Source organism: Sciurus carolinensis, chromosome 2 (genome assembly GCF_902686445.1).
Source record: "Sciurus carolinensis chromosome 2, mSciCar1.2, whole genome shotgun sequence".
NCBI classification, from domain to species: Eukaryota; Metazoa; Chordata; class Mammalia; order Rodentia; family Sciuridae; genus Sciurus; species Sciurus carolinensis.
Genome location: NC_062214.1, coordinates 23,502,855 through 23,522,508, shown reverse-complemented (window position 1 = coordinate 23,522,508; position 19,654 = coordinate 23,502,855). Strand labels below are relative to the sequence as shown.

The 19,654-nt window shown below is 38.6% G+C and overlaps 1 protein-coding gene across 1 annotated transcript; it reads right to left on the bottom strand.

The window, feature by feature from the left end:
• Nucleotides 1–637: 637 nt before the first annotated feature.
• Nucleotides 638–19,373, bottom strand: Eif2s2 (eukaryotic translation initiation factor 2 subunit beta). Its single transcript, XM_047541057.1, has 9 exons — nt 19,215–19,373; nt 13,601–13,778; nt 11,911–12,014; nt 8,037–8,172; nt 7,451–7,551; nt 6,005–6,153; nt 3,823–3,879; nt 1,758–1,843; nt 638–1,117 (listed from the first exon to the last, which is right to left on the bottom strand). Exons 1-9 carry the CDS (start codon nt 19,227–19,229, stop codon nt 942–944), a joined length of 1,002 nt encoding a protein of 333 aa, XP_047397013.1. The 5' UTR covers nt 19,230–19,373; the 3' UTR covers nt 638–941.
• Between the last annotated feature and the right edge of the window lie 281 nt (nt 19,374–19,654).

Genomic DNA, 19,654 nt, shown 5'->3' with positions numbered 1-19,654 from the left:
AGCAGCATCTCTTGGTTTCTCATGGTCACATTCAAAAATTACTTGAGTACAGAAAATAGAAAAGCTTTTATGGTTGGCCCTTTTCAGACCCAGGACACTAAGTGGGGGATGGAAGGGAGAAGTTTCCTCTAGCATCACCATTTGGACTCAGAAGAGTTCTCTATGTTGCATATACCACATCACTTCCTTGCCAACATAGATACCAAGCTAATATTAATATGCCAGACACACAGGCCATAAAAGAAGAAAATTCTGAGGGAGGGTACCTAGCACCTTATATTTCCCTCATATGGTAAAGCTGGAGGAGGACCTGGCAGTGAGGTAGCAGCAACAATCCTCACATAAGGAAAAGAATTCGAATTTTACAGTCATTCCCTGGACATTGAAAATAAGCAGTTATTTGTCTCAGATCTCATGCTCCAACCACCCTCTCCATGGGAAGCCATGTCACTTTAGCCATGTGTCTCGAAGGACGCTGAGAAGGAAAATGGCTCAGCAGAAGGGCCTGCCAAAATCCAGTTTCTCAGGACAAAGATACAGAGCTCACCAGAGCCCAGGCACAGACTTTTGTTTTTGTTAAATTCACCAAGCACATTTTTTCTTTTAAATAGAAAAGAAAACTGAAGGACAAACCAAATTGAAAGAATCACTGTTATAATAACTTTAATTTATCTTGCATTTTACAGAAGTCTATGAACGATTTTAAAAAAGCACCTCCTTACCCCATCATGTTTTTCTGACAGTTGTTAAAGTAGGCAATGAGTATGTCAACAGCTTGAGCATCGGCATCCTGCAAGGATTTCAGATCAACCAACCACTCACCAAAGAACTTGGCAGCTTTTCTATCTTGTTTTTAATACAATGGTATATCCACTCTGATGGTAAACCTGTCCAGCCAAATCTCCACAACACACTTTGCAAAATCAGTGGTGATTAGCAAATTAGTTAGCTTTGGCACGGAGCTGTGCTCGCTTGCCCGTGACAGCCTGGAAGCCGGTTTTGATACTGGCAACAGAGCATCGAGAATGACAAGTTTCACACTGTAAGAAATAAAGTCGGGTGTCCTTCTGCAAGATTGTGTCCGGTGATCGGCATGTGTGGCAAGTGACGTATTCCTCTGCAGGAAAAGCAACACATAGCATTACCTGGTAGCTACCCTGAGGCAGAGGTTTCTCTTCTCTAAAATGCATCCACATTCGACTCAATAAGCCAGGAACAGACAACAATTTACCTATGTACCCAGACAGGGAAGCTTAACTGAACTTCAGCTATTGGGGGGAATCAGAAAAAACAAGTTGTCTGCTCTAACATCCTGGCACTACAAAATGTGTTGGAACAACAACAACAAAAAAGGATTCTAAATGCCCCAGGATGAAGCTGAGTTTGACAGCTGCTGCTTTGTGGTTCTTTCTACAGTACAGACCCCAAAGGGAACTTATTACCCTTTCTACATGGAAACAGGTATTTTAAGTGATTAGTAAGGTCACAAAAGGGGGCCAAGCCTGGCCTGAATCACAGGCATATTTCTCTGATTTGGCCTTCAGCTCCAGAATCAACCAGCAGGCTACTTGGCCTTCTTAGGAAACCCAAGTCCTTTTTCCCTGTGCCCTTGTCCAACCTTCTCTTCACAATCATTTTCCCCCTGATCTTTTTAAGGACTGCTTTTCCAGGCTCATTACAAACAATGGCTCTCCCCAAAACACAACAGCCTGATAAGAAGTTTAGAGTGATGTGATGAAATTAAATTACACACTTACTGATATATCTTCTCAAGACATTTTCTATTTGTTTCTGTTGGAATCTTCCTTTGATTACAAGTTGGTTATTACCATCTATAGAACCACTATGAAATAAAACAAAAGTATCTTTATTATTTTTGTTTTTCCCTCAAGAACCAAATTCCAGCATCATTATATTTGATCAATTTAAAATATATCCAGGGTTAGGGATGTAGCTCACTTAATATAGCACCTGCCTATCTATCATGTGCAAGGCCCTGGGTTCAATCCCCAGCACCACACACACACAGAAATAAGGTGTATGTACTATACTGTTTTCTCAAATTTTATTTTTAATTGTCATCAATGTCTGATGATCTACCCATTTTCCCTAACATTAAATCTAACTTCAACCAATTATATCTTCAGTGACAACAATGAGATTTATAAATGATTTTAATTCTTCAACAAACTGAATCATTAATTGCATTTGTGAGCCCATTCATCAAACAAAGGAAAACAAACTTTTACTGAATATATAGCACATGCAAAGCAAGTGAGGGAGCTATAAACAAAAATATGAAAGGGTTTACATGTATCTTTAAAAATCCTAAGTAGCATGTGGTGGTATGCAGCTGTGATCCCAGTTATTTAGGAGGCTGAAGCAGGATCACTATATATATATATAGCTCAGTTGGCAGAGTGCTTGCCTTACATGCACAAGGCCCTGTGTTCAATCCCTAGCACCACCAAAAAAGAAAAAAAAAAAAAAAATTACAAATCAAGTAAAATAATTCAGTTAAATTAATTCTATTTGTTCTGTATCATATCATAAAACCAACTTTTACGAGAGCCTCTCCTGTGATTCTTCTTTAACTATAAGGGTTTAATATCATGCTCCACGGACTGTAATCCTTAATTTCCAGGCCATGGTAACTCCAATGTAAGCATTTTTTTTTTTTTTGGATGCACTATTAGAAAGAAATGGAATTTTCTCAAGCCCTAAGATATTAACACTTGTACTTTTGTTATAACCTATCCCACCTCTACAAAAGCTGCTGAGTATTCTGAGTAGAAAAAAGTTAAGATTTCTTTTCTGCTTTATGCTTAAAAATAAACAATACTGTGTCAAATTTATTTAAAAACTACAATTCTATAACAGAGCTTGCATATCTATCATGGTCAAGTAAATTAGTTCTTAACCCCACAGCAAATATAGCAAATTCTAATTGTGATTTTTAAAAGAGGAAAAGCACAGAACACCTTATTTATCTCTGTACTGCCAGTGAGGCACAGGCAATTAAGTCCTTGAAGAACTCAAGCTCCAGAAGGTAAGGTCTGAGTTTGCATCTTGACTGTGCCACTAACGAACAAAGGAACCACCACTTCACTAAATCTGTTTCCAAATCTGAGCACAGGGGTATTATTTTCTACTTCATAGAAACACTGTAAACACTGAGACAGTAACCAAAAAGCACTACACACAACAGGTGCTCCATGCATGTTATTATAACTGAAACCTACATTATCTATTTTTAAAGGGACTTTTGGCTTCCTGCACTTACAGTAATTAAACTCATCAGCCTGGGCTCCATGAGATCTTGGTCTCTGAATGGGGATGGATGGGCTCAGTGCCTTCAACAGGTGAACCCTACAGACAGGGAAGTAGCTACTGAATCTCAAATCCTTGCTTCAGTGGTTTCTCCTATACCACTCATCGCCTTACAAGTTTTATTTCTTCAATACCCTGTTGTCAATTTAGAAAAAAGTTCTGACTTAAGAAAATGGGTTCCTCTGAAATTAACATGTGCTCCACAAAAAGACCCCAAGAGTTCCAACTAGTGACAGGGAATTCTAAACATGGCAGTACCTGTGCTTTCACTTTGGTACATCAGCAGGCCTGATCAAATAAGCCACTGTCAACTCTACCCTGTTCTTAAACAGCCAAGTTCTCCCATCAAAATGAAGTGGTTTCACTTCTCTACTGGTCTAAAAGTTCCGGATAATCAGGTAAATGTTATTTTTGAGCACAATACATATCTTTTAAGTAGAGATGTTCCTACAAAATGTCTGGTAGTATATAAATGTGAATACAGTTTCTTACCTTGTACCCAATTCTGCCAATAAAAATGCAAGGAGATGTTTGGGCTGACGATGTAATCTAGAAAGAAAGCAAGTACATGAATTTAGCTTTCATGGAAATCTAACTGAACTTCTAAAAAGCCATCCTGTTCAGTATTTCAATTTGTGATTACTCAGCTTTCAGCTGAATTTCAGGACACAATTCATTTCAACTTTGAAATAAAGATATATACTATATGATACTACTTTTTAAAAAATAGTTCAATGCTTATAAAACAGTATTACATACTATTTATGAATATATACATATATAAAAACATGGATAAGAAAGGTAAACAACATTTTTGAGGATACTATCTTCCTTGGGAAGAAAGGAATCAGAACATTACACAAAGGTGGCCTTAACTGTAAAACCTTTCTTGAAGAAGTAAAAAGATCTGAAGCAAATGTATCAAAAGGTTAATATACAACAAACCTAGGTGATAGATACATAGATGTTTGTTATGCTAATTCCTATTTCCTGTTTGAAATTGTTCTTTAAAAATAAAAAGAGGGAGCTCAGCTCGCAGAGCGCTTGTCTTGCGTGCGCACGGACCCAGGTTCAAATCCCCAGCACCTCAGAAAACAACGTGCTGGTTTCAAAACAATAAAAAGAAACTACACACATAGGCATGTCAGGGTAGCACAACAGCACAAAAACAAACTGCTTAAATATTTACCAATATGAAATATTTATATCATAAATATATATAATACATTTATCCAATGGTGTATTATCCTGCTTTTAGAACAAGATAGGGCTCTTTTTCCTAAAGTACACACACAAATGGCAGAGCAAAGCAATTCACTATTTTCACCTTTTAAATCTATACACTTTGACATCATTTAAATGTATTCTAACAAGCAGACACTATAACAATTTTTTAAAGGAATATTTCCCCAAAATGTAATGGGTGAGAGTGGTGAAAACATAATAAAACAGGTGAGCTTCTATATTGCTAGTGGGGGTACAAATACTTAAAAGCTTACTAGAGGGACTGGGGATGTAGCTCAGTTGGTAGAGTGCTTGCCTCAAAAGCACAAGGCCCTGGGTTCAATCCCCAGTACCGAAAGCTTGCTGAAATGCAATTTGCCAATGTTTGCCATTAACATATCCATTATTATTTTTTTTTTAATTCAGGAATTTCACTTTAGGAATTTTTGACCTAAGACTCTATTCTGAGCTACTGTAAAAACACATGTCTAAAGATGTCCCTGAACATCTTTGTTCCCTGACACTTTGCCTCCAACAATATAAATCTGAGAGCAACCATGTCCAATTGAAGAACTGAGAATATTTTGTGTAGATATTTAAAACACAGGAAGGCTATTCAATGATTGAGCAAAAGTTTTAAAACTACTGAAAAAAACAGGTTAAAAATCAGTATGACACCAATTTATTTAAACATGTGCATTAAACATAAAAATATTAAACTATGGTTATCCATCTCAGTGGTAAACTTTGATTTTTCATTTTCTTCATCATATATTTTTAATAAGCACATAGAACTGTTGTTATTAGCAAAGAAGTCTAAAAAGTAATACCTATAAGTAAAAAAAAAAAAAAAAAACAGTGGTTATCTTTTTTCTGCAGCAAGCATGTGTCTCTTATGTAGGATTAAGGTCAATGAAAGGAACCTACCAGGAAAGGCATAGCTGAGGAGCTCTAGGAAAAACAAGGCCCAAATGTCACCTGTGACACTGTTATAGAATGTGATGGTAATAAAGTAGGAAACTATCAACTGGTTCCAGGCAAAGACCATCCAAGGAAGAGGCACACCATATTTAATCACTTTTCCCAGAACTCACTACTGGCTTGACAAGCCCAGCCCCACCTGACTGATGAGCCTAAACACCCTAGGACTTCCTAGACTCCTGTCTGAGAACTAATTCAGGCCCCTCACTCTTTACTCCATCTATTTTGAATCCATTCTCATAGACCAGTATGAACAGACTTCTCTCATCTCCGAATGCCACCACAAAAATGAGCCCCAAGACCTGTGAACTGAAACTTTACAAACCTGAATTGTGATTTCCCTCACCCCCCACACCTGTGCATTTTCTTTTTCCACCTGCAATAAAACCCATTGTAAGGACATTTAACATCCTTAAAAATTCACTGAAAATCTGGTGTTTGGATAGAGAATCTCCATTAACCAACTTACAGTTTACAGATATCTGTAAAGTTGACAAAAGAAGTTTTCTTGGTTCCTACTCGGACAACCTGTGGAGGTTTCATAACAAATTTTCTTTTCTCTCCAGCAACCATATCTGGATTCTTTTCCCTCATGATGTTGAACACTCGATTCAGTAGCTATAGGTATAAAGTGGTATTCAAGCACATTCTTAGTAATAGCAGGGGTATACAATTCACACTTGAGTCATTGCTTTAAAGGAGCATATATCATTACTTTTTTTTATGTGTGCACCCCCCCGTTTATTGAGGTATGATTGATAAATAATAAAATTGTACATACTTACAGTATACAATGTATGATTTGATATACTATACATATATATTGTGAAATGATTACCAGTCAAGTTAGTTAAAATATTCATCACCTCATTTACCACTCACTCTCTCAGGTAAGAACACTTAGAATCTACTCTTAGCAAAATCTCAAGACCACAATATGATTAACTAAAGTCATCATGCTATACATTAGATCTCTAGACCTTATTCATCTTATAATTAAAAAGGTATTTACCCCTTTGACCAACATCTCTCCATTTCATCCACTCCAACCCTAGCAACCATCATTCTACTCAGTTTCTATGAGTTTGATATTTTTTAAGGTTTCATATATAAGTGAGATCGTGTTGTACTTGTCTTTCTGTGTCAGGCCTATTTTGGTGAGCGTAATCACCAAGTGCATCCATGTTGTCACAAATGGACATATTTCACTTTTTACTAAATACACACATACATCGCTACATGTTCTGAAAGCTCCCTACTGGCAGGAACTCATCACCAAACAGGATCTGGCCCATTACAGATGCTCGGTGATTTCATTACAGATGGTTAGTGATTCCTTCCTTATCCAAAGTTACATTAATGCCTGTAACTAATTCTGTTATTTTTAAAGTATATGATCTGTGCAAGAATCAAGCAACTCCAAACTACCCTGGTCCCAAATTAGTCACTCTGTGGTCACTGTCACTCTGATTCCCAGAGTGCTCCATACCTCAGAAGTCCAAAAGTAGATGGGAATAGGAGTATTACAATGACTGCCACTCTAGGCAGGCTGCCCCACAAGTGGGCAACAGGAAATGCTATCAACTGGCTGTGTTACCTCTCTGCCTGTTTACCTTCAACCTATATCTCAAAGACCCTTCCAATTTGAGGAATATTTACCTTGTTTTTCTTTGTGTGTGTGGTTTTGGGGATTAAATCTGGGCACTCTACCACTAAACTATATCCTAGTCCTTTTTCCTTTTTTTTTTGAGACAGGGTCTTGTTCATTTGCTAAGCCTGGCCTCTAACTTGTGATCCTCCTGCCTCAGCTTCCCAAGTCACTGAGATTACAGGTATGCACCACTGTGAGCTATCTTGCTTTTCTTTGAGTTCTAGTGAACAGCTTAGCCCCTTCTCACAACAGAATTTGTCTTACCTCCTCATAGGTGTAGTCTCTTTCTGAGCCTGCCCAAGCAGGACCTGTCTGGTTACTGAATGAGATTCCATCATCTTTTTTGCTATCTTCATCTTCTAAAGCTATAGATAACAAAGACTGTAAGAATGGGGGTGGGTCCTGTTACACCAACAAAGTCGGGGAGGGAGCTTCAAAGACATTTGTGGTCCCTTTCACTAAGGCATTCATGACAGCCTTAAACTTAAAGAGACCAAGAATCACAAACAACCCCCTTTCCCTTAAAGGCAGGGATGTTACGAAATACATAAGACCCTTAATAGATACATTAATGTTAACATGCAGTGAAATGTTTCTTGACTTAACAAATACAACAAAATAATTACTAGGATAATTAGAAGAAAAAGAGTTTAACTTTGAAAGCACTTAAGAAACTTCTAAATCTATGAAAACCAATCTGCTGACTATATGAAAGTTCTCTAAAAACTCTATAGCATTTAAAAACTAATAAAACTGTGCTTTAAAAGGAAGTCCCCTGTCCCCAATCAAGGAGACTAAGAGCCAAGCCTCAAGTAACCTAGAAAAGAGATGCTGCGATCCCAGTTATTACCTTCATCTTTCTCTAGTATTTCATCCTCATCTGGGAACTTGACATTCTTCTTTTTCTTCTTTTTATTGCCAAGCATAATATCAAGATCATCCTCTGGCTCAGCTGGCTCTTGAACATCACTTTCAATCTTAAGATCCTAAGAAATTGAGTAAAGTCTCAACATTTTGATACTACGACAATTGTTTTTATTAAAATGACATTGGCCTAGCATCATTTTAGAGTAAAAACAAATCAAATATTCAGAGCTAAAGTTATAGGTAAGAAATAGCTCTCACAGGTGGGACAAACTGGCTCAGAGATTCTTTGTCATTTAAACCATAAATTTCTCAAGATACTTTTGTGGGATCTTTCCTCCCTTTTTTATTCTTCAGAACCATTTGGTTCTGATAAAAAATTAAAGAAAATTCTTTAATCTTCTGACAATCTTTAGTGGTTTAGTGGAAAAGGACTGAGTAGTATTTTAAATAAGTTTCTGACTGAATGTGATACAGTTAGTATTTCTCCTGCTGAAACCAAATATGTGATGTTTTTCCACAATTCTCTAATTGTCAACTAGACATCCTCCAATTAAATTCTGATACTATTTGGAGTTACTGTCAGACTCCAATCAGTTTCATGGTTCTCACACCAGATGCCAATAACAAGTATCAAGTCCCCGAGTTACCCTCACTGACCTGTCTACAAATTCAGAGGTTCCTACAACCCCCTCCCCAAAATTCAATAATTTGCTAAAACGACTCACAGAACTCAAGAAAAGTACTTTACTTACCAGTTTTATTACAAGGGATACAACTAAAACATAGCCAAATGGAAGCAATGTGTAGGGAAAGATGTGGGGGGATTGGGACGTGACAGGGTGTCAAGGAAGGCATGTGTGTCTCTATGCATGTCACACTCCCAGCACTTCAATGAGGTCACCAGTCTGGAAGCTCTCTGAACTCCATCATTTAAAGTTTCATTTACCAATGCATGATTTACTAAATCACTGGCCAGTGGTAAGTGGCAACTGGACTCAATCTCTAGACCTTCCATACTCAGAAGTGTCAGAGGTCAATGAAAGTTCCAATCCTCTAATCATGGCTCGATCTTCCTGATGATCAGCCCCTATCTGAAGTTATCTAGGGACCTCCCAGTCATCAGTCTTCTCATTAGTATATGAAAGACATTATTTTGAAGACTGCTAAGAGTTTTAGGAGTTGTATGCCAGGAACCAGGGACAGAGATAAATATTTCTTTTATTACACCACTTCAGCTTGGCAACAGGTTGGAAAGGTCCTTGAGCATCACTTCTATAGATGACATCATGAAAGAGGGAAAGGTAGACTCCATGGGGAATTAAGATCACATGATGAATGGGTGCAGACAAGATACAGCTTGAGCCCAAGATTAGCTGCTATAGGCATGGATGGAAATAGGTCATGTTAAAGTCTAGAGATGAATCAAAGACCTCAGAAGAACACAAAAGGCCTGCCTCAGTTTCTAGCCTTCTAATTGCTCCCTCTTCTCACCTCTTCTTACCCAGCTCCCTATTCCAAGCATACTGTCAACATTATAACACAATTTTATTTTTTGTGTACCTATACTCTGTGATAATGATTATGGCAATTTCAAAAACCCTAGCAGAAAAGTTGGAATAGATGGGAGTAAACAAAACTCAGACTTGGGATCCCAAGTCCAGCTATGTAGTCTTGGTATCACACTAATCAGTCAATGGTATTAGCTAGATATCACAAAACAGGAAACTACATTTTGACCTAGTCTCTAAGATTGTCAGTAAATGAGAAATGTAGAAATGCTGAATACAAATTAGTACACTAGCTAGCTTTTAGTTCTATGCTCTTATTTACTTAATCCCAATAAGATCTACCTCCAGGGGGCTGGGGTTATAGCTCAGTGGTAGAGCATTTGCCTCACATGTGGGAGGCACTGGTTTCAATCCTTAGCACCACATAAAAATAAAGGTATTGTGTCCGTATATGACTAAAAAATTTTTTTAAAAAAATCTACCTCTAAACTGAGGCCAAGAAACTGTAAGAGGCAGACACAAGCAAAAAATGGTTTTCAAGGTGATTCAAAAGTCCTGGGATGGTCAGAAAATTCAGGTGGGAGGGTAACCCACGACCTCAAAAACACCAGCTTCAAGATGATGTCTATGCCTTTCTTGCTTGATGACCAGGATACCTGTAACATCTTCCTAAGGTTATGACTTCAATAACAGAGAAAAAAGTATTCAAGCACTTAATAAAAGTGGAGCTTATTAGTGACTCGAGAACAAAAGCTCCTCGAAGAATCAACTACCAAATATGCCCATTCGTGTCCCAAGGGCATTTCATGACTAGAAGGAATAAACTGCTTTAACAGCCTATGATGCATTTTGTCCTTCCATCTGTAATGACCCAGTTGTTTATTAAAGTTGGACACGTTACTGGCATGAATAACAAAATATAATCCATACAGAACACAAGAAAAAAAAAAAAAAAAGAATCAATTAATAAAACTTTGTTAATCTCTGTGGCACATTTCTGATGTTTCATCTTATTATCCAGGATATTAAAACCCAATTTGTTCAGTACAATCAGAGCATTTCTTTCTCGATTTCCCTATAGTAACAGGAAGAAATGAGACTCCCCAAACAGGGAAAGAAAAAGACAAACCCAAGTAAAAACCATCTGTTCTAACAGATTCTAAATCATCCCTGAACTAAAATGTACCTGAAAATAGAAAAAAATCTTATTACCAACAATGCCTGATTCACTGTAAACACTAATACACATTTGCTTAACTGCCATCAAAATTAAGACATTATTTCCAAAACCCAATGGAATATGATATAAATTTAAAGCAAATTATTTACTAAAGAAAATTCTCAGTAGAGGGCACAAAATGGGATTCTTGGTATATCTTTATGTGCACATGTTCTTACGTTTCTCTGTGAATATATACACACACATTAAAACTCCTATACGCTGAGTTTTATAAAATAGATGTGTGGACTCCGCTAAAGTGATTTCTTCACAATTTCTTTAAAGTGGTAGTTCTAGGGAGGGAAGAACAGGCTTTCAAGCTCCTTCCTCATTTATTTATCCACCCTCTTATTCACTTACCTATTCACCTATGTATCTGCTTCCTGTTCAAAAATTTTTTGACATATTTGTACTAGAAATCAATCTAGTAGCAGCAAGACAATTACAGGGTCTCAAGTCCCTACAAAATCAGAGAACTCCAGAGAAGTAGCTTGAGTGTTCCGGTTTGCCTACAGGGTACACTATCAGCTACTAACCACCACAGCTGGGAACTATTCTTTGCTGCTACCAAGAGTTTAACAAAAGAAATCACAGGAATATTTGCTCCATAAGATTTCTCACTTATAGAAATCTCTCTCTTCATCCAAACAATCTCAGTGTGGTTAAAGACAGGGACATTTTATGATCATCTCAATAGCACACAATATAATAGTAAAACCTAAATTTATATTCCTTCAATTACAATCCTTAAAACATGTAGTCATGCTGGGCACAGTGGCACACACCTGTAATTCGAGCAACTCAGGAGATTGAGGCAATTTGAAGAGAGCCTCAGCAACTTAGCATAGCCCTAAAGGAACTTAGTGAGATCCTGTCTCAAAGTTAAAAAAACAAAAACAAAACAAATCAAAAGCCTGGGAATGTAGCTTGATGATCAAGTGCCTCTGGGTTAAAATCTCAGTATCCAAAAACAAAAAAATCAGAGACAAGAAAATGACCTTAACAGTGGTGATTAAGTGCTTAACAACTATAAAGCAAAGCTGCTAAGAGATAAGACAGTGGGGGAGAAATAGCCATTTAGCAACCTTTCAAGAGGTCAAATTTTACCTTCAACAAGAAAGCAATACTACCTTTACACCTTCTTCAGCTTCATCAATATCAAATATCTTTTTTGTTTTTTTCTTCTTTTTCTTTTGATTAAAGAAGTTCAAGTCATCTAGATCATCAGAAGCATCTATAAAAGACAGATCGAGGATTATCAATTATTAATGGCTAGCAGAAGGCAAAGCATCAAATTATGAGTCATACATTCCAACTATTAACATAGTCACCAGAAAAGCGAGATCAGGTATATAAATTAGTATTGTAGACCTTCCACAAAAGTAAAGGTTATGATACTGAAAAGTACAATGACAGGTCAACTCGAAGCTTTCTAGAAAAAAAAAAATCTGGTTAAGTGAACATGTTAAAAATATTTATTTAGTAATCTGACCATATCATTCTTCATTGTTTCCAAAACAAAGTCAGAGCTCTAACACAATGTCCAAGTCTCTCCACCTTTATTTCTTCACTTCTGACTACTCCTGTCCCCCACAATCTAACTTCAACCCCCGGCTGCAGGCTGAACTTCTTCCAATTCCTAGCACAGTGTATGTGCAGTCTCACCTTCAAGCATTCCCATGAGCCCTCACACACAGCTCTGTGTTCCATCTCACCATCTTGGTTAGAAGTTACTTCTATCGAGAAGCCTTCTCGGGGCTGGGGAGATAGCTCAGTTGGTAGACTGCTCGCCTCACAAGCACAAGGCCCTGGGATCGATCCCCAGCACCGCAAAAAAAAAAAAAAAAGGCCTTCTCTAAATCTGTAACTGGGTTAGGTATTCTCAGGATATTAGGGCATACTGAAGTAATTACTACAAGCTTGCTTACCTATCTCCCTTCTATATACCAAGAGGATAAACATTGTTCAACTAAATCCTAGTGCCCACCTCAATATTTCATTGAACCAATCAATCACCAAAAGGTCTTACATAAATTATTTTGCATTTCATTAAAATAAGGCTATACGACAAATACGAATAGTGATGAAACTCTACCATTAATGAGCAATAATGGGTAGTGTTCATTTAGTTTTCTATTTGCTCTGCCATGATGTGTACTAAGACTATTTTAGGATCCCTCTGCTACAAAGTTTTTCAAGGAACTATTTATAAATTCATTTTATCTTATTACAACATAAATGACTTTCTAAGTTTGTTTCAAACATGTACAAGATAGCACATGGTATTTGCTCAATGAATATCAGTTCTCTCTACCTCAGCAGTCTTATGTTCGATACAAATTATATTTACTGAATCATTTATTTCTAATAGTCAAATTGTTTCTATGTTAGGGTACTAACATGAATGAAAAAATAAAGCTAGTACCTAACCCCAAACATTTTAGACATATTAGTCTCTCATATGCATTTTCAGATTTGCTAATATAAAAAACTACTTGTCATAGTTCTATTCCTTTCTGCCCACACTCAAATATAACCATCACTAAAGCTAGAGAAGAGACCTGACAGGTTACACTGGAAAACCAGCCCCAGAACGATGAGGTATCCTCATCTTTGCACTTGCGAATTCAGTGGGAATTTCCCCACAACAAACCCATCATGTATCTGGGTAAGTAAGGCTCAATGCTCAGACTGCTAATAGCCTTAACTTCACTGGCACAGCCTTAACAGGCTATGAGGTCACCAAGTACACAAAAAATCCAAACCATAAAAGGAACCTAGGCTCCTAGCACAATAGTGACTCTGACATCAACCACTCACCTTTTTTCCTACTGTCTTCTTCATCAGCTTCCACATCTTTATCCTCAGTTGGTTCTGGTTCCACTTCTTTTGTTTCAGAGGGCTGAGTTTCTTCTGTCTGGGCATCCCCTTCCTCATCTAACATAAAGGGCTTCTTCTTCTTCTTTTTCTTCTTACTCATTGTAGGATCAAAAATCATCTGTTTAACAAACAATAAAGAAGAAAAAGATCAAGTGATTATTTTTTAATGATGCTTTATCCTCAAAAGGCAAACTCTAAAAGGTAAAAGGATTTTATGAAAAAAGTAAAACTGTCCATCCAACCTTCCTTGTATTATTAAACTTGGAGTGCAGGGAGAGGGAATGTCTGAAACATGCGCACATGTCTTTCAATCTATAAGTTATCACAAGATAGAGCAACTTCACTTTTAGTTTCATAAGCAAATTTGGACATCCTGAATGAATCATGGAATTCTGGGAAGGAACCTTAGCAACAACCTGTTAGACAACCCTCACTTATAGATGAGAAAACCAATGCCTATGAAGGTTTAGAACATTTTATTTAAGGCTGATGAAATGGAGTTGCTATATCTGGAGACTTGAGACTTGATCTGATTTTTTAAAAAATTTATTCTGAAGTTCAGACAAACCTTAAATTTTAAGAAATTCCATCAGCAAATCAGTAAATCTCTGAGTAAGAGAAATTTTCTATAGAAGCTTTTCCTCTGCTTTTTGTTTGTGGAATGTGAAAAATTCTCTTATTTTTATCTAAATGTTCACTATAGAGTAAGTGAAAAAGTAATTTCTAACTTATAGACTGCACTGATTACTTGAGAAGTTACTTTAGATGTAATAGTTTACACATACAGGGCAGACACCTGACAGAGCAGAAAGAGCAAAGTCTCTAAGTCAAATAGAATTTGATTCAAATCCAAGTATTTTTTTTCCCTGAGTTCCTTACCAATCTTTGCCCACATTCTATTATGCTTAAATTTGGCATTTTGTCCACTCTTCTGCTGTGTTGTGAACTGTGTAGTGATCAGAAGCACAGGTCTGGAGCACAACTGCCTGGATTCAAATCCAGACTCTGGCTCATACCTGTGTAATCCCATGCCTCATATGTATAATGGAGAGAAGCTGAACTAAAACCAAACCTGACAAGGTTATTGCAAGGATCAAACAAGCAAATAAACATAAAATCTTCACATTATAATTTACATGCTTTACAGTTCACAAAACATGGTATCTGATTCCTATCACTGAAACATCCTCAACTCAGGTGATTTAATTCTCCAGACATATCATGAAGCTCTCAAAAAATTCCCAAAACTGGTTCTAATTAATTTAAATTTCTTTATGTCCCAAGCGCATTAAGGAAATTAAGCTATAGTCTATAAGGTGGGGTAGGTAGCTATTTTCCTCATTTAGCAGAATTATCTGCAAGGCATTCTGAAAATTTTTATAGTTTCATTTCAAAGTTATTCTCTTGGATCCAATTGTGTAAATGAGTAATTCTGAAATGCAGTCAGTCTGAAGGACATTAACTGAGAAACTTAAAGAAGCATTCCTTCCAGGACAGAAGAGTCAGACATCCCCTTACTCCTCATAAAGGACTTCTTCTAACCTACTAGTGGGCATTGTGTCATCCTATGTGGAATACTGCAATCTGTTACAGGGAGGTAGCTACAGTTTATCCTCATTCTTGAAACAGGGAGACTTGGCAAACGGACAGGCAGCACTCCAGGCACTATAAATTTGGTTCTGGCAAAGTTTATAATTGATTCATTGCATTTTTTTCATGCTTCAGGTTCCCTGGAATATTAACTGCCTTTTAACTATTATTATTCAGTAAGACAGACCAAAGATAAGAGGGATCCTAAAACCTCACAACAGCCTTCTTACCCCAGGAAAAAATTCTTATTTAGGTCTACAGGTAAACATACTACAGTCTTGTAAAAGGTAATAAACACTTGGGACTCATATGCTGAAATAATTAACATCTCTCTCAATTACTGTCTCTGGATACTTAATACTTATGTACTGAACACACTAAATGCCTCATTTTACTCACAACCATGCAAAGTAGTTTACAAATAAGGAAACCAGGGATTCTGACGCAGCACCCCAAGCGGAACTCCCCAAACTATAAGGCCATGTCAGTTTTGACTAAGATCATGGCTTAAGACTTTTATATCTGATTTTAAAATTATTAATTGAGGGGCTGGGTTTGTGGCTCAGTGGTAGAACGCTTGCCTAGCATGTGTGAGGCACTGGGTTGGATCCTCAGCACCACATAAAAATAAATAAACAAAATAAAGGTATTGTGTCCACCTACAACTAAAAAAAATTTTTAAAAATTATTAATTGATTACAGTCCACGTTTTGTTTATGAGACTAGTTTGGGTTTGAGAAGCAAATGGTTGCTGATAATGCACCAATACTTTGTCTACAGCAAAGCTTTCAAAAGCATAAAATTTCCATTTTCAACTTATCTTGTTGGGTTGGAAAAGGCAAGGAAAGAGGATACCAGCTAAAATTACCCTGACAACAGCCTGAAATGTTTCATCAAATTGCCTCCTGCATACCTTACAAAGAAATCAACTTTTTGTCCACACTACACCCAAAAGGCACATATAGGTACAAATGAAATTGCAAAGCAAGGTATTGATCTGAAGTTCCTTTCAAGACTGAAATGCTAATAGTGTTTTCATCTCCAGGTGACAGATTCTGGGAAATTTTTATTTCTTTGTATTCGTCTGTGTTTTATAAACTTCATTTGCACAACACACATTCTATTTTTAATCAGAAATTTTTTTTCTTTTAATTTAAAGCTCCTTTTGGAAAAAACCTTACCATATTGTGAAAACCTGATGTTCTGACACCTTGTGACTAGTGTCTAGTATTAAGCAAGTCTTAGATATTGACAGTGCTTAAAAAAAAAAGAAAAAAAAAGTCTACGCTGGCATGGTGGCGCACACCTATAATCCCAGCAACTTGGAAGGCTGAGGCAGGAGGACTCCAAGTTCAAAGCCAGCCTCAGCAATTTAGTGAGGTCCTAAGCAACTTAGCAAGTCCCTGCCTCAAAATAAAAAGGGCTAGGGATATGGCTTGGTTCAATCCCTGGTAACAAAAAAAAAAAAAAAAATGGGGGAGGGCGGGGGATGTGCTAGGTGATTCAGAGATATTGAGTCCAGACAAGAATGATAATGGCAGCTACAGAAAAGCTGTATTTGATTCTTGATAATAATGATCAGATTAATTCTGGCCATTTTAAGTTGGTGATGTGTAATATATCTAAATGGGACTAGGCTATTGCTTTTTAAAGGTTATAGTTCTACTAGGTTAAAAAGGATCATGTTTTTTTGACCTTTTTGGTTTAATTACAGGTTTAAAAAAAAAAGTGCAGTTTATGGCAATTATATTTCAATGAGCCATTTAAAGTAAAAAGAAACCACTTTTCAATAGTAGGATTTTTAATCCTCTATCCTAGTTACCAGTCAGAATAACACTCACTCTGGAAAGTTACTGATAGTTTATAAGTCATTTCTAAGTGCATGTCTTCATTTGGTCCTCACAAGTCTGTAAAGTAGTCAGAAGGAACTTCTAACACTTACCTTGTCAATAACACTATATGAACCAGAACCTACACCCCATTCTTCATACCTCCCTCTGCCAGTTTACTTCCACCTGACAGAGTAAAGTCAAAGGCCAAGGTTCTAGTCTCACTAACTTAGTGCATGACCTAAGGCAAGTTAACCTCCTTGGGCCTACTTTCCTATCTATAAAATGAAGTAGTACTGGTAAGTCTAAAAAGTGCCAAGCTGCATATACTATACTGGCTTCCAAAGTTCACTGCTGGAATGCTGGTTCTGCATCTATGCTTAATAAAATCTTGTTCATCCTTCAGTTATGTATTCATATTCCACTTCTTTCAAAACTGGATCCTATTACCAAAATGGTTCTTCCAGTCCCCCTAAATTGCTATGTTGATGGCCTTATATCTACTACCAGCAAGTTTCTACCTTTCATTACAGCTGTCTATGATCTCTCTGCTACCTTGCATATATCCCTTACGACAGTGTGAGTACTTAATCACTGAAACCATACACAGAATTCCCCACAGCACCTTGCTCTATGTAAGTACTACATTTGCTAAACATAAAAATTTGAAAAAGGAGTAGAAATAAAACAAGTGTGAAACACTACCTCTCAGAACTTTTCTAATACAGCAACTGAGAACCATGTTTACCATGACCTCCAAGCCATAACCATCTACCTCCTTCACACTGTTTCTCTAAGCCAGGAGAGATTCCTATCACCTAGATGAAAATGGCATTGCATAGATCTGGAATTCGACTACTGGCTCAGTCACTCAGAATTTGATCAGTGGGCATCATACAATTCCGTGAGCCTCAGTTTTCTAATCTGTAAAATGGGCAAAACAGGACCAATTTTACAGTTATTGTAAGACTCAAATGATTATGGAGTCCCCTTTAGAATTACAAATTCCTTAACTTGAAAATATTCCATGAACTTGCCACTACCTTTTTTCAAGTCTTCATTGCTTAACTCTAACCAAACTGGAGAATACTCCACTTTGTGTGAGCACTCTTACTTGCTACTTGCCTTCTTGGCCATTACCTTGCCCTGTAGATCAGGCTTTCCCACTGCTTGAGAAAACTAAGCATCGTTCAGGGTCTACTCAAAAGCCAACACTAGTTTACAGAACCTCGAATTCTTCCTCATGATCCCTTCCAAGCCCCTCTAGACCAAATAAATTACAAATTCTTCATAAGTTTTTTTGTTGTTGTTGTTTTTTGGCGGGGGTGTAGTTTTGGTAGGGGCACTCTATCTCCAGTGTTAAGCAACACCGACTGGGAGCTCTTTTAACATCAATTTCATTTTAAGTTCATTTGACTTTACAAGAACTAGGATAAACCTGGAGGTGGGGGAGGATCTGAAGAAATCTGCTGAGATCCAGTTACGACAGTAGAAAAGGACTCAGCGAGCCTCGCAGCCCGGACTTCTCGCTCCGGTCGCTGTGAGCCCTGTTAAAGGAAGCTCAGGGACACTCACTCGCCCGGAAACTTTCCGAGAAAGCTGCTCACTTTTGGAAGCCGAAGGGTCTTTTCCTCGAGTCCTAACTTCCTCATCCCTTCGTCTTTTTTAAGAATAATGCTCGAGAGGAAAACAAGGGCGGGATGCCTGCCCGGAAAAGCTAGACTACAAAGTTTTTAACCAGGGTGTTCCACCGGAGCCGAGGGAGGTTCCTCGAGGCGCCCTGCGAGGCGAGCTGAGCAGTGTCCAGCGGAAACGAGTGCAGGAGTCGCCAGCCCCGATCCCATTCAGTCGGGGCATCAAGCCCCTTCAGGACCGGCGCCCCAACGCGTGCTCTCCACTCCCGGAACGCCGGCCCCAGGCACAGGCCGACCCCGGCGCTGGGGCCCTGAGGAGAGTGGGTGCGAGCAAGCCTGCGGATCCGGGGTCCTCGCCGGCTCCACCGCTCCGGGCTGCCTAGGCCCGGGTGCTCCACATGGCGGCGGCCGGTCGCTAGGCCGCAGGCCGGGTTTCCCACACTGGGGCGGGTTAGCTTCCTGCCTTAGTCCTTAGCCCTAGCGCCGGGCTCAGGCCCTCACCTCGTCCCCGGACATGGCTGCGGTTCGAGTGGGCTCGGCACGAACGAGAAGTCAGACGGGTCAGCCCTTGGCTTCGGCGGCAGCGCTGCTCCTGCCGACACCTCTCCCAGCACCGCACTAGGCTCTTGCATCAGCGAAAGGGAACGACACCCCGCCCTCCTCCCAAACGTTGGAAGTGCGCCTGCGCAGAGCTCGCCGAGGCGCAGGCGCGCGGAAGAGCCCATCCTGCGCGCTTCGTGTGGCGCGAGTAACCAGGCGCCGCTGCTTCGCGGGCATGCCGGGACTTGTAGTTCTCATGGAAGAGGCAGCCGCCCTGCCATCTGTGCGCCAAGCCCGAGCGAGCCCAGCCCAGAGGTTCAGTTTCTTGTCGTGACTGTTGCCTGAGCCTTTCCGAGAGTTCTGTGTTGCTTGTAGAGAACTGTGCTGGCCTGCTCGTAGCG

Coding starts and splice junctions, on each gene's coding strand:
- Eif2s2 (XM_047541057.1), bottom strand. Junction 12,015..13,600: donor AGAAGACAGTAGGAAAAAAG/GTGAGTGGTTGA, acceptor TGTCTTTTATAG/ATGCTTCTGATGATCTAGAT. Junction 3,880..6,004: donor TTTACAGATATCTGTAAACT/GTAAGTTGGTTA, acceptor CTTTCTTTCTAG/ATTACATCGTCAGCCCAAAC.